Raw genomic sequence first — 14028 nt, 5'->3', positions numbered from 1 at the left:
CCCGTCGGCCCGCGCGCCTCTCGCGAGCTCCCGGCGCTATTTAAGGCGCGGGGCGGCCATCGCTCGCCCTTTGCGGCGGGGCAGCGGCGGGCGCGGCAGGTTGGTTGCTGCGGGCGGATCCGCCGCCATCCGCGCTGCGGGGGCCCGGGACCGAGGAAGCCGGGGGTGGAGGGACAGTCCGGGCGGCGTGGAGTCGTGCCCCGGGGACCGGGGCGTGTGGCGGCGGTCGGTGAGGGGCCCCGCGAGAGCGGTGCCGGCGGCGTGTCCCCGCCCCGTGCTGGCCTGGTGCCTGCCCGCGTTGGAAAGGCCTTCCTGTGGCGCTGGCCCCAGCGCGCTGCTGGCAGCCGAGCATGGCGAGGGTGCGGGGGGTGTGCCTGGCGCCTTTGTCAGGTTCCTCAGCAAGTTCAGATGGTTGTTTTTCTTCCCTAAGGGATCTGCGTGCTGTGCCAGCGCTGCAGGCCGGAGCTGCGGTAGACATCTCGAAGGATGCTGAGCTGCGAATTGTGAGTACTAGGCAGGGCCTGTGTGCTTAGAGTGGCATTGCTGCTGCTGTCCTGGCTCTGGCGTCGGTTGGTTTTGTTTCTGGGCTTCGTGTTTGTCAGGCCGTGGGTGAACCAGCGTGAGCAATGTGCCTGCAAAGGCATAGCAAAGCTAGGATGAGTACCTTTCTTGTTGTGTGGGGCCCAAAATAGAACAAAGGATTTGAGGTGAGGCCTCACCAGTGCTGAGTACTGGGGGACAATCCCTGTCCTAGTCCTACTGGCTACCCTATTGCTGATCCAGGCCAGGATGCCATTGGCCTTTCTGGCCACCTGGGCACACTAGATCATACTGAGCTACTGCTGACCAGCACCTCCAGGTCCTTTTCTGCTGTGACCCAAGTGTAGGACCCAGCACTTTGCCTTGTTAAATCTCACTCAGTTGGCTTCAGTCAAATCCACTTATGCAGATGCCTCTGCAGAGCCTTCCTGTCCTCCAGCAGATCATTCCCACCCAGCTTGGTGTCACCTGCCAGCTGAAAGAGGGTGTGCTTAAACCCCTTCTTGAGGTCATCAGTGGACATGAAACTGAGCTGGCCCCCAGCACTGATCACTGGGTAACATCACTTAATACCAGCTTCCAGCTGGATGTAACTCCATTCAGCACCACTCTCAGGGCCCAGCCATCCATCCAGGTTTTCGTGCAATGAACAGTGCACCCATCCAAGCCATGAGCAGCCAGTTCCTTCAGGAGCATGCTGTGAGACATGGTGTCCAAAGCTTTACTAAAGTGAGGCAGACAACATCCATGGCCTTTGCCTCATACACTGGTCATTGGAGGAAATCAGGTGGGTCAGTTGGGACCCACCTTTCCTAAATTCATGCTGACTGGGTCTAATCGTTTGCTTGATGTGCATGTGCCCTCTGGGTCATCTGATGCAGGTTATGTGAGGACATTGGATAAATTCTGCTGTAGTGTCTTCAGATGCTGAACTGTAATAACGTTTGAAATATTAATGGATATGATGATGAGTTTGTAAAACTCTGAAAGGCACAGTAAAATTAGAAATGTACAGGTCTACAGGGCTAGTAAATGGCTAACAGGTAAAAAAGCTTTAGGCTCATACAAAGAAAAAACAGGTTCCTTTGCTGTATGTTACAGTCCCTTTTGTATAGACTTGGGCTGCTAAAGAGCTGGACTGGGTTGTCTTGCAGATTCAAGTGAAAATTAACATTGTAGTTCTGGGGCTGGTCTCTATGGTGGTTGAAAACCAGTGAACAAATGGGTGATAAATTTTAAGAGCAGGAGATTTTAGGTATCTTACAGCTCACAAGAACAGAAGGAAGATGGCATAGCTTCTCATGATGACACTGTCTTGGATTAATTTAAAGGTTTTAAACCACAGTGAAGTAAATATTTATGACTTCAAACTCCAATATCCTTTCAAGTATAAGAAGCCATTGGCTATGTGTATGTGCTTGTTTGGAGGAAAACTTACCCTAGTACAGACAGGGTTAAAACATTCAGAATTCATCTCAGTAAGTCTCCGAACAATCGGTTGCATCACTGATGTTTGCCTTCCTTTGGGCAAGAGCTGAACAGAAAAGACTCTAAAAACTTTTCTGACCTCAGTTACGCTGTAAATATCTTTAGGTAAGTGGCTGTGGCTGGCTGTGTCTTAAATGTTAGTATGGAGAATATAACTGGTCATGGTTCATAGGAAAATCTGCTCAAGTTTCCTCAAGATTGTTCTTAAGTTGACCCTGTGATCATGAGTGGAGTAGAAGATAGTTTGTTACCTGGTAATTGTAATTTTTTTTTTAGTTTCTTGAATTTTCATTGCTTTTTAGGGCAAACTGAAACATGACTGATACAGATGAACCCCAGGCTTCTGGCTCTGATTACCCTGATGCCCAAGAGCTGATCAGCCATCAGCAGAAAGAGACATCTGAGGTGTGTTCATGGCAAAGGAATACGGGAACAGAGCGGTCAAGGCAGAAGGCGGCTGCTTCTGGGGAGTCTTCAAATCATCCTAAGGGCATGTGTAAATCATCAGCTGCTTCAGCTGAGGTTTTACTGATCAGCAGTGATTCAGAAAGGTAAGTTTTTATTTCTGGTCCAGAATTATTCCTGTGGAGAACCTGTGTTATGTATCATAAAAGTGAACCTTCTTTTAAAAGTAAATACTTTTTTCTTCTTCAGTGATGTCTCTGCTGCTCGTCCTGAGTGCTCCGTTGCACCTTCCAAGCAGAAAAGGCGATCTCAGTCTTCAAGGCAACAACCTGAATCTGTGACACGAATACCTGACAGTGAAAGCTCCTCAGATTCTTCATTGTCTCCCCAAAGTCCAGGGAAATCATTGGAAGGTTCCAAGCAGCAGAAGTCAAAACTCAATTTGAAGGCCATTTTTGCCTATCACTTCAGGGGAAGGAAATTCAAAGCCGCCGCACACCGAAAATACAAGAATAACATGTCACGGAAGAGTAAGAAGAAAAAGTATGAGAGCACACACATGCCCACAGGGAGGCCCCCACTGACAGCCTCACCCCAGGAACAGAAGAGGAGGCTTCTTGACAGAGGTGTTCAATTCCCTTTTGTTGAAAAACATTATGGGGAGAAACATATTCCCCTAAAGATGGTTCTTGGCTATGAGGTAAGTCCTCTGTTTAGTGGGGTTAATATTTCTTTAAATCTAAAAATTGTGGATTGAAATGGGCTATGTTGTGCTTCTACTAGAACAAAACAATGAAACAGGTTGTACTTGAATTAAACAGGACACTTGATGTTCTGAAATTAATACCTTTAAAGCAAACACTGCAAGAAAATACATGGGTGTTGATAGAATGTTACATTATCAGTTTATAATGTAAATGCTTTATAGTGATATTTTTAAGATCTTACCTGATTTTTTTTTTCTACAGCAAGCAGCTGCAAAGGGATTTTTCAAGTATATTGAAGTGCTTAAATATGAAGAACATCTTAAAAAAGCTTTAAAAGCCCTTCAGGCCAGTGATGACTTAGAAAAAGAGTGTGTGGTGTTACGGAAACACAAATACTTAGATGATGAAGGCCCCATTTCCCCTATTCAGGAGACAGAGTAAGTTCATCTTTACTTGCTTTTTTTGTGCTTTATTAACATATAAATGTGTATGTATCAAGTTCAGTTGTTCTCCTGTCCTTTTAACCTATGAAAGCATTGTTTATTATACAAAGCACTCTCCCCCTTGGGGTATTCTGTGTAGATGGTGACTTTAAAGTTCGCACAGAAAGAAGTATTTTTAATTTGATCTGAAGACTGATAATTGTTGGTAGAAATTGAAATGAAGTATTTACTGAAATGCACTCTTCTAATGTTATCCCAAATAAAATGTTCTAAAACAAAGACTAAAGGGTAATTTTAATACTTTTTTACATTATTAAAAACCAAAGTGTTATCTTTGGTCTTCAGGGTCCAGCAGTTAGCTTAGTGCAATAAAAAGATCAGTAAATCAGCAAGAATACTTGCTGTTGTAAATACACTGATAACCTTTAGAAAGCCTAAAAGACAGTGTTAAAGGTACAATGCTGTCTTTCAGCTACTGTTCCCTTAAGGGCTTGTAGTTCACACATTTTAAGTTTCTATAAAAGTACCCAGTTTAATCTAACTTTTTATTTCAGTGATGAGGACAGCTTGAATTCTGATACTCAGAAACAACTTGATGCCAGAGTAGTGGTAAGTAGGCACTCCTTAAATTCAGAAATACTCTAGCCTTTCTGTTCTGAGGTTAAAGAATTAGTAGATGATATTTTCAGTATATTTAGTTTATTGAGCTTTGATCCAGAGTTATGTGACCTCTGAATTCTGATCTGTTAGTGCAGAAGGAAGTTGATAATCTGTCGGAACCCAGGACTCTCCTCTGGGTGTCCTGGATGGCCAGAGCCGCTGGCAGGGGGCTCTGAGACCCTGGCATGCAGCCAAAGACACTCTTGGGGTTTTGATCTTAGCCCGTGGAGCAAATTACTAACTCTGTATGAAGCATTACGAGCCACACACACACAAGTTTAGATAGTATAGTAGAAGTAGTCACGAAGTAAAGGGTAGGATTTCTGAGTGCTGTGCAGGGGGGTTTTAAGCCTTGTACGCAGGGGTCCAAGTTTTGTACATGGGGGTCAGGAGTTCTAAGAAGGAGGGACTTGGGTGTGCCCTGTCCTCTTTCTTTCTCCTTCCTAGCCTCCATGTCTTTGGTGATGTTGGCACTCACAGATTGGTCTAGAGTAGAAAGTCACCATTCAATATAGATAGTAGGTATTGGAGAAAAAGCATAAACATGTAGTACGTAATATATGATATAAAAGATAGCACCAGCCCCCTGGAAGGGCAGTGTGCCTTTGTCTGAGCTGCTGAATGGGCCACAGCGGTTCAGGAGAAGAATCTTGTAGATAACCAACAATAAACAACCTTGAGACCGGACAACAGAAGACTACTGAGTCTTTCTTCGAAGGCACGGGTTGGAGGAGGGACTTTTCCATCTTTTGGGGTCATCCCAATCCGGGGGTGAAACCCCACAATAATCCACACTTTTCTTCAAGGTAATGCTGAAATGTATAGGAATTCTGCAGTTCTCTATGTAGAGTTCTTAAAATCTGCAAATTTACTCCTGAGATCTTAAATAAGTATCTCAAAACTAAACTTGTTACTACTTCTGTTTTCCATTTTCTTAGGAGAACAGCTCTTTCATTCTAAGCAGCACAATTCCCAAAAAGAAAAAGTCAAAGCCACGAAGAGAACATGCAAAACCACCTGAAGTGATTGAAATAGTGGATGAAGAAGAGGGTGCTGAAGAGAATTCTGTGCCTCTGTAGGGCTTCCCTTGGTGAACGGCAGATGGACCAATGGGGTGGCAGTGGTTGTTCTTCAGACACCTCTTTCATGGGCCTGTTTGGTTTAAAACATTGGTCTGGAGTCAGTGTTGAGCTCTCCACCCAGCTGCCTGGGCACATTTGGCTTACTGTGAGTATATTGAGCTTGTGTCTGAGACAGTTATAAAAATAGAGTAACTTGTCTTCATGCCAAGCTTTTAAGTGTCTTCTGGGCTGGTCTCTATCAAAACTATAATATTCCTGGTTTAGTGGCTGATGAGCTTGGTGAAGTTCTGGCTTCTGCAACCTATGTTAACCAATGGATCACAGAATTTACATCTTTAAATATATGACAAGTTCCAAATATTGTCAAGGAACAGCAGCACAGGATAGAAAAGTATGCACATATTGAGAAGCAAGTGTACATTAAAAAGTATGCATGCGTCTGGTTGCTTGAGTTGAAAGGGCAGTTCAGATGCCTTTCTTTCATAGCTGACAACTTTGTGGGTCATCCTTGGGAGATAGTTTGTCTGTCTTAAAGGTGCAGGTTTGAAATACCTAAAGGGTTGAAGAAAGAATTTAAGCTTAGTGCAAGTCCCATGCCAACCATAAAAATGCAGAGGTGGTTAGTCAATTTTGACAAAAGTCTGCTGAAAAATGTGGTTAATGCATTTTAATGATAATAAAATCCAATTCTGTATGTTTGAGGCTGTCTATTCCATGTGGAATAAACTCTCAGAAAACTAATTCTCTGCTCCTTAATTTAATACAACAATCTTAAGTTCTAAGTTATTGTAAAAATAACTGTAGCAATATAGTGAATCTTGGGTTAAAAATTACTTCTTCCCCTCTTTCTCCCCTCTGTCCAGAATGCCTTCTGATGTGAACATGACTTAGCAGAAGCTAAAAGCTCTTTATTAACAGTACTTGCCAGGCATTGCCCCAGCTGCAAATACCTTTCTCAAAGGTGTTCTAGTCACTGGGAAACATGGCTGGTGTTTATATGTGGTCTGAAAATCATGGAGCCCTCCTGCAGCAGTTTTGATAGCTGAAGTAATAAATGTTTAAAATGTTCACTTGTGAATCAGGAAAATTTAAAAACGAGTCACCTCACAGCCTCACTCAGGTGCTCTTAACCAAATTGCTGTCAGCAGCTAACTGTTCAGCAGGTAAAAGTAATCTGTGCTGAATGAATGTGTTGTCTGAAAAAGGCTTTGTCTGCTGATAAAATTTCCTTCAGATAAAACTAGTCGAGCTGTGTTATTTACATAATTGAATTAAGGTCCCAAACCTTTGCAAAGGAATTTTCCCAAATGAAGCTTGATAGCTCTAGGACTGTGAAAAGTACTCTTCAGCATAAACATCACAACTAAAACTGGTCCAGAATTAATGGCTAATTGTAACTCTTTTAGATGTCTCCCTGAGAAATACTTAAAGACTCATCCTGGATCTAGGAGTGGGGTTCTTGGTAGGGCCTAGTGAGGGGTATGTGGAGTCCTGTTCATTCTGCAGTTCGTGTGATGAATTCAGCTGTTCAACTGCTGAGTGACTCAGAAATAAACTAAATTTCAATTCTTATTAGAACTGGATAAATATATACATGAAAATCAAGCTTATCACAGCTGCTAAATTCATTGTTAAAATCTAGCTTTGATTTAAGTAATTTTCAGTTATTTGACTGTATATGGCAGTTTTTATCACTTTGCTTTTCTTTCTCTTCTAGTTTATGTTGTTTTGGAAGATGAAATACCTCTTGGTTTTCTTGCTGCATAAGGTAAGATGTTACTTGGGTTTCAGTATTGTTGCTTTCCGGTAGCTTTTTTTGCATTATTTCACAAAAGGTTTTGAAAAAGCAGTGCTCCGTAGTTGAAATAAATACATTACAGTGCTCCACAGCTGAGCAGCTTGTGAGTGTGCAGCTTCCCAGGTATGAGTTCAGTGCTACATACCCATACCTTTCATCAGTCTGACCAGAAATAGAACCTGTAGCCTCTCTTTGAACAAAATCTTGAGTTCTTGAATACTTCGAAGTGCAGTTTTTGTTAAAAAAAAACCAAAAAGTTTTACCTTCTGTCAAATGCTGCAACTTTATCTGATATGGTTTGGACAACGCTGCCTGGAATTTTCTCTGCTGAAGGTGTTGCAGAACTACTTTCCCCTCAGTGTCTGCATGGTGCCTCACCCACACTCTGTACCACGGTGTATCAACAACTGCAGCTTCTGGTGGCTTCCCTGGGGTAACATTCCATCTTAAATCATATCTCTTGCAAGAACAGGAGGGACAGCAGAGAGCAGCTGGTAGTCTTGCATGTACATGGCTGTGAAAGCTTTTTACTGTAGGATGTTGCCACGTTTGCATGGCTTGGGACAGTGTAGGAAATAGCATGGAAGAAAGTGCCTACTAAAGATACAGCATAGGAATACCTCTTTGACATGGAAACACTGAGCTGAGAGTGGGCAAGTAGTGAAACCTTACAAGAGCGTTCTTGAGTGAGAGAACAGGAACAGGCATCTCACTTGGCCATTGCTGTAGGTAGAGGGCTGCGCTAGGAAGCACATCAGGCTGGCACAAGGTAAATTGTTCTGAGGAGTGTATGTGATTCTGAACTCCTCACCACAATTACCTTGGTTCAAGCTACATGTGTCTAGGACTGGAAAGTGTTGTATCTGTCAGCTTCTTCTACTGCTAACAGTAAGTGTAAAGTCAGTTGGTAAGTAGCTTCAAATGCTGTTTCAAAAGTAGTAAAAAAATGAATGTGTTCAGTCTGTTCCAGCACTTGATCAGGTTTTGTCTTTTGCTGTAGACAAAAAACCTGGAACCTAGTGCTTAGAAAAAACCCTTCTTTTGCAACCCACAGCTGATGAATGTATTAGTTGTGTTACTTATGTGAAGGGATAATATTTGCATGGCCTCAAATAGCATTCATTCATTCAAATACTGATCAATCTAGAGTTTGGTGTTGTGAATTTTCAGAAGTGGAGTTTGGTTTTATCTTTCTTTGCAGATAAGCATGCTCACACTGCAGCAGCAGTTGTAACTACTTGGGGAATCTCTTGAGTTCCTACAGCTGTTTGCTGACCTGATTCACCAATCCTTTACTGCAGTGACATCTGTGCAACATGGTAGCAAAGGAGGTGAGCTTTGTGTTCCTGAGCTTCAGCATAAGACCCATTGAGTTTCTTCAATTTAGTGCTATTCCCACAGCAAGTAATCAGACTAATTTGTGCGCTGTATGGTATCTGCACCCAGCAGTGTCTTCCTGATGGGATGTTCAAAAAGCAGTGCTACAGTATTTCAACAGCTGGCATCGTTGGTTTTCATGCAGATGTGCTGGTTAAACTTGGTATTTCTGTTGAAACAAGTAGATTTAGTGTTTCTTGGTGGGAAGATTTTCAAATACAACATCAAAAAACTGTCAAACTCTTACAGGATAAAAGTATCATTAAACTATTGACGTTGTTCCAAAATATTTTTTAAAGGGGCATCCTTGTGATGTGTGGAACAGATTGGAAAGCCTCTACTCAAGTGTAAGTATTGAGGAAACAGTTGGGTTTTTTCCTAGGTGGCGGTAGTTGTATGAAGATAAAAAAGCTCAATTCTTAGCTTCTTGGCTGCCTTTTGACAAGGCAAAAAAAGTATTTTAAAAAACAGGCTATACTAAAGACATTGGAGTACTCATGCCTCGTTCTTCAGCAGCTAGACACAACCTGCAGTGTGTCTAAATTGGAAAACGTGGCTAGAAGAGTAACAGGTTCTGCTTTCCTCGCTGTACATTTAATTGCAGTGGTGACAATGAGACCTGTAACAAGTTCAGTTAGTGAGACAATTCTGCAGACAAAAATGCAGCTGCTATGAAATATAAGCATAAATGTGCTTAATATGCCTCAGTTCTGCATTTTATGTACTAAAAGAAGTAGAACTAGCAGTAGAGGAAAAATACTTCAAATGCTGAATTCCTGTAGATGGTTTATTAAAAGCATATTTTTAAGGTGTCTTACAATGGTCTCTTCCATGCTTTCTTTGTGAGGTGACTCCCTTAGTTTCACCTTCTGTGCCATAGTGCTCCAGTCTTCTCAGCTGCAGATGGACCTTGCTGGTAGTTGTGTGATAAACTGGGCTGTGGTTTGATTGCAGATAAAGTGCTTTGTTGTGTCATCAGCATTCAGCCAGTGTAACTGGACTACTGCCTGCCTGGCTTCATACTGAGATAAAAGCACCAAAGTCTTGGTGAACTGCTAAAATACTGAGGAAACTTGAAAGTATTACTCAGATACAACAATTTATTTTATTTTAGGAAGCGCACCTGAAGTCCAGTCTGAACTAGCATCTTGGTAAGTTTTTTTTACCCTTGCCTGTTTCAGGTCAGCCATCTGTCTTTAACTTAGTGAGCTAGTTATACTGCTTCTCCTCTCTTACTGAGGAAATACAGTGTTGTTTCAGAAAACATGAGAGCTTATTTTCCCCAAACTTAAGAATATTGTGAGAAAACTGTTGTGATGATTGGCAAAATGTTCAACTGCTCTGAAGAGAGTGAGTGAGAAGAGCCTTTCTGAACAAATCTGCTTAGTACTGTTGCAGGTTCTGCTGATTTGTGTGCTGGTTTGTAACTTTTTTTTTTTTTTTTCTGGTGGCAGGCACTTAAAGAGAGTAAAGGAAGAAATGCAGGCTGCCATTTCACAGAAGTCTGAAGCTGCATCAAGGGTTAGTGTGACATCTGAAGTTCTGCCTATACCTTAAAGACTGAGGGGCTCTGGTTGTCAGTAGGCCAGGAGTCTCTCAGACCAAGCGTACTAATTTGTGAAGGTTTCAGGGACTGTTTTCAACATTGCACTACTATAGCTTAATGGATCGTTCATCCTGTTGAGGGAAGAATTTATTGTAACTTAAGTTTGCCCAAGGAATGTTAATATAAATTCCTCAGTCAAGAACAAGGTGAACAGGTTAACTGCTTAAACTGATAGTTTTGTGTTCATCAGTAAGTTACATGTGATAGGAGATTTACAGGGAGGATTCTGCAGAGTTGTGTGGATAATTCCCATTGATGTTTGCTTCTCAGGTAACTTGTAATTTAAAACTTCCTAATATGAAGGAGATGGTAGTGTATAATTTACCCTTTTCCTTCCCCAAAATGTCTTGAAACAACATAAAATGATACTTACTGTGATCTGTACCAGATACCTTCCCAGTCTGCTTGATTTTTATTTACTATCTTTTGTGTTATAGTACCAGAATTGCTGAGGTCTATCCCGATGGGATCTTTTCTGTAGGTTCATGTCGTTGGAAACGCCTCACAGAATAAACTTGTGGTTTGGCTTTACCCACTTAACTACCTGTTAGCTCTGTGGGATAAAACTGCAAGACAAATCTTAGAGTAGAATCTGAGGAATGCAGGATGTCAAATGTTCTCCTTTAGGTGTACTGAAACATGCTTGGAATACAAAACAAAGAGTATGATTCAAATAAAAAAGCTCAGTTAAGCTTGGTTGGAGTAAAACGTCTGCATTCTGGGACTTCAGGTGCAACTGACATTCTGAATAACATGGGCTGAACTTGGTCTCTTCCCCAGGTTTTTGTGTAGACACCTGACTTGTAACACGATTTTTTTGCTGCTTGTTTTCTGGATGGCTTGAAACAGTCTATTCCCCCCTTTAATCATGCAGGAGGGGTTATTATTTCTTGTTTCAGTGGCTGTAGGTTAGAAGAGACAGCACTGTCTCTTAGAAGTTACAAAGTAACTTCTTGAATTTACTGCATTTTTGTGTTGTATTGAGAGATGCTCCACAGTTTCATACTGAGCAGCAGCAATGTTTGTTTATTTTCTTCAAGTATGGGGTCTAAAGAGTTACTTCTGAACATTTCTGAGCAGCTCAGCCAGTTTACTGCTATACTGTTAAAATCCCTGGATTCTCTTCTATGGAACAAAGAGTTCAAAGTAAAAGAAGCAAAGTACTCTTGAAGAAGTATAAATCTTCACATAGGAGAATTCTGAAGCTGCTGTTCATGGTAGCCTGTTCTCTATCTCAGCTGCATTGCAGTTTTGTGAAGAGTACCTCTTACTCCCTGACACCCACTGGTGCGTGCAAGAAGCAGAAACGTACAATGAGCTGTTGTGGTTGAAGGTCTGTGGCTGCTGCAGTGTTACCTGCACCCAGCAGCCTTCTCCTTGATGGGATGTCAAAAAGCAGTGCTACACCAGCGCAGCATTTGGCATCCTTGGTTTTCAGTCTGCTGTCTGTTAAACCTGGTATTTTTGCTGAAACAGTCTTTAACCTCTTCAGGAGTTCAGTGTACTTTCTATTTTCATGTAACAAATGAAAATGGATGTTTTCATTTGTCTTCATTTTGATTATCTGTGAAAACTGGCTACTGGCCTCTGGAACTCAGCAAGTGCATTCAATTCTTTCTTACAGGTGCTTGAGGATACAGAATGAAGTGAACTGCCCTGAGTTAAAAAGATTGAAGCAAGTTGTTTGACAGGTAAACACTCAGTTATGATTTTACAGTTGGTGTATTAGCTTTGAATGACTGTAAGCATGGGAACTGTTAAACTGTTACAGAACTAAGTGTAGAAATGGTTGTAAGAACCAGAGATCACTGCAGATCTTGGCTGTATCTGAGCAGATCGCTCATCTGTGAGTCATCCTTGTGTGTGTATACATACTTCAAATTGCTGTCACAGTTGTGCAGCCATTTGTAGTGCAGGTGTCTGAATTAGACTGCTGTTGGTTGTGAGGAATTCCTCAGTACTTGGAGCTTGTGCCACACTTCAGGCTTGTAGTGGTTATGTATTGGCAGCATTGATTGGTCCTTCCCTGGAAAAGATGGGCCGCTGGGTTATTGGCTGAAGTCCCATAAGAGCACTGAGAGGAGAATCTGGTCATTACCAAGGCTGCTGGGATGTTACTGTTTCTGGTGAGCTGTGGACATGACCATAAAGCAAATCCACCAGACTTCCTGTGTTGCCTCTTGATGTGGCACCAAGTCTGCTGGGCATAAAGCTTTAACATAGGTCAAGGACACAATACTCCCTTCTGCTGTTAAGAGTAAGTTCTGCCTGAGGCGTAGGAATGTGGCTTGTAGGGATGTACCCTTGGGCACCTTCAACACTTCAGCTACAGGGGAACAAAAGTCCCAGTTAAGAGATTTGTTGATTAAATTCCAGAGCTCCTTCTGAGAGGGTGGTTCTTTAAAACAGAAGCAAAAGAGACAGGCTGTTCCATGCAATTTACACCCAAGGTGCACTTTTCACCTCTCCTAACCAAACCCAACTTTTAACTCCTAGGGTCTGCCACCAAGTTGCTTCATGTCAGAGGGATGAGAAGCACCATGTGGGAGCTACCAAAGTGAGTGTGAAGGTAAGGTCACTTACCAAAAAGGCTGATGCTGTAAAGAAATTGAAGGTCACTTCAAAGAGGGTTTGCGTGGCTGAAAAACCAGCAGCTCTTTACGCGGTGACCACATATTGAAATCCTCTGCAGGATGCCGTGGACACTCTGTGTGTGCTATGGTCTATTTGTGAGGAGATAACACCTCGTGTACTTGGGCCTCCTGCGCTGAAAAAGGGCCTTACCCTGCTGCCTCTGGGGTTTTTTGACGCTGATGTAGCGGAAAGGCTACTCAGTTCCATTCTGAAGCAAGAACTTGCAGCATGGGGCATTCAGGAACAGGGTTGCTACACTTGTGGCAGCCCTGTTGCTGCTTGTGTGTCCAGAGAAGGGCACTGGAGCACAAGTTTGAGAGCAGCTAAGAGAGCTGGGGGTGTTAACCCTGGAGAAAAGAAGGCACAGGGGTAACTGTCAGCTTAGTACAACCACCTGAAAGGAGCTTGTAATAAGGTGGGGGTTGGTCTGCCAGTTCACAAGAATGAGAGGAGATGACCTCAAGTTGTGCCAGGAGAGCTTTAGATTGGATATTAGAAAAGTTGCTTTTATTTGGATTGAAAATGCTAATAGATATTTTTCCTCTCTTAGATCTTGCTGATGTTGCTGCAAGCCTGTTCCAAAGAACTGCACCGCTGTTCTGAAAAAAGAAAGAACCTGTCCTAGAGTGTTCATTGTATTTTTTTGAATTAAACATTTATTTTAACTTGCTACTCCATGCTCTACTGATAATCCCAGAATTACAAACAGCCTCCACCTGACTCCATGGAGTTTACCAAACTGGTTCTGGCTTATTGTTTCCTGTTGCAGTACATGCAACTGCACCAGATGAAAGAAGTCAGTGAGAAGTGTAGAGTGGATTCATCAAAAATCAGCTTTCTAAGAGTTCCCTTGGAGCAGATTTAGAGGAGGCTGCAAAAATGAGCACAGGGATGGAGCACCTCGTGTGAAGAGGCTCAGGGCTGGGGTTCCTCCTGGAGCAGAGAATGTTCCAGAGAGGTCTTGTTAGAGCCTTAAGCATGGCAGGGAGATTGAACCAGAGGACCTTTAAAGGTCTCTTCCCTACCCCCAACTACTCCATGACTTGCTGTGGTGCATTTTAACCAGAATGAGCATTAATGGAAAGCCCTTGGTACTGCACCTGTTAATAACTAAGTTTACAGCAAAAGTTAAGCTTTGAATTTGACCTCACGTGCTTAGCTCAGAAAACAGGGTTAGAGAATGTCTCTTTGGAAGAAGTAATAGTATGAGATTTTTAATTCTCCCACTCAAGTGCTTTAAGATGTACCTTGTGACTGCAGGAAACCATACTTCTAATCTTTCATCACA

The 14028-nt window shown here is 42.5% G+C and overlaps 1 protein-coding gene and 8 non-coding genes across 9 annotated transcripts; all 9 read left to right on the top strand.

Annotated features, from left to right (window-relative positions):
• Positions 1-22: 22 nt before the first annotated feature.
• On the top strand, positions 23-13479 carry TAF1D (TATA-box binding protein associated factor, RNA polymerase I subunit D). Its single transcript, XM_038128781.1, has 14 exons — positions 23-99; positions 431-503; positions 2331-2579; positions 2683-3133; positions 3402-3577; positions 4138-4192; positions 5182-5470; positions 7043-7093; positions 8325-8454; positions 8800-8847; positions 9615-9651; positions 9955-11797; positions 12603-12675; positions 13291-13479. The coding sequence occupies exons 3-7, from the start codon at positions 2344-2346 to the stop codon at positions 5320-5322; spliced, it is 1059 nt and encodes a 352-aa protein (XP_037984709.1). The 5' UTR covers positions 23-99; positions 431-503; positions 2331-2343; the 3' UTR covers positions 5323-5470; positions 7043-7093; positions 8325-8454; positions 8800-8847; positions 9615-9651; positions 9955-11797; positions 12603-12675; positions 13291-13479.
• On the top strand, positions 6831-6902 carry LOC119710732. Its single transcript, XR_005259623.1, has one exon. It is a non-coding gene; the product is annotated as a small nucleolar RNA SNORD5 (small nucleolar RNA).
• Positions 8092-8219, top strand: LOC119710717. The gene has a single exon (XR_005259619.1). It is a non-coding gene; the product is annotated as a small nucleolar RNA SNORA40 (small nucleolar RNA).
• On the top strand, positions 8545-8683 carry LOC119710672. The gene has a single exon (XR_005259601.1). It is a non-coding gene; the product is annotated as a small nucleolar RNA SNORA8 (small nucleolar RNA).
• LOC119710688 lies at positions 8999-9130 on the top strand. The gene has a single exon (XR_005259608.1). It is a non-coding gene; the product is annotated as a small nucleolar RNA SNORA1 (small nucleolar RNA).
• LOC119710671 lies at positions 9809-9879 on the top strand. The gene has a single exon (XR_005259599.1). It is a non-coding gene; the product is annotated as a small nucleolar RNA Z40 (small nucleolar RNA).
• Positions 10554-10685, top strand: LOC119710700. The gene has a single exon (XR_005259614.1). It is a non-coding gene; the product is annotated as a small nucleolar RNA SNORA18 (small nucleolar RNA).
• LOC119710674 lies at positions 11452-11584 on the top strand. Its single transcript, XR_005259605.1, has one exon. It is a non-coding gene; the product is annotated as a small nucleolar RNA SNORA8 (small nucleolar RNA).
• LOC119710682 lies at positions 12719-12848 on the top strand. The gene has a single exon (XR_005259606.1). It is a non-coding gene; the product is annotated as a small nucleolar RNA SNORA25 (small nucleolar RNA).
• Positions 13480-14028: the final 549 nt, after the last annotated feature.

This window comes from Motacilla alba, chromosome 1, assembly GCF_015832195.1.
Source record: "Motacilla alba alba isolate MOTALB_02 chromosome 1, Motacilla_alba_V1.0_pri, whole genome shotgun sequence".
NCBI classification, from domain to species: Eukaryota; Metazoa; Chordata; class Aves; order Passeriformes; family Motacillidae; genus Motacilla; species Motacilla alba.
This window is presented reverse-complemented; position numbering and strand designations above follow the sequence as displayed.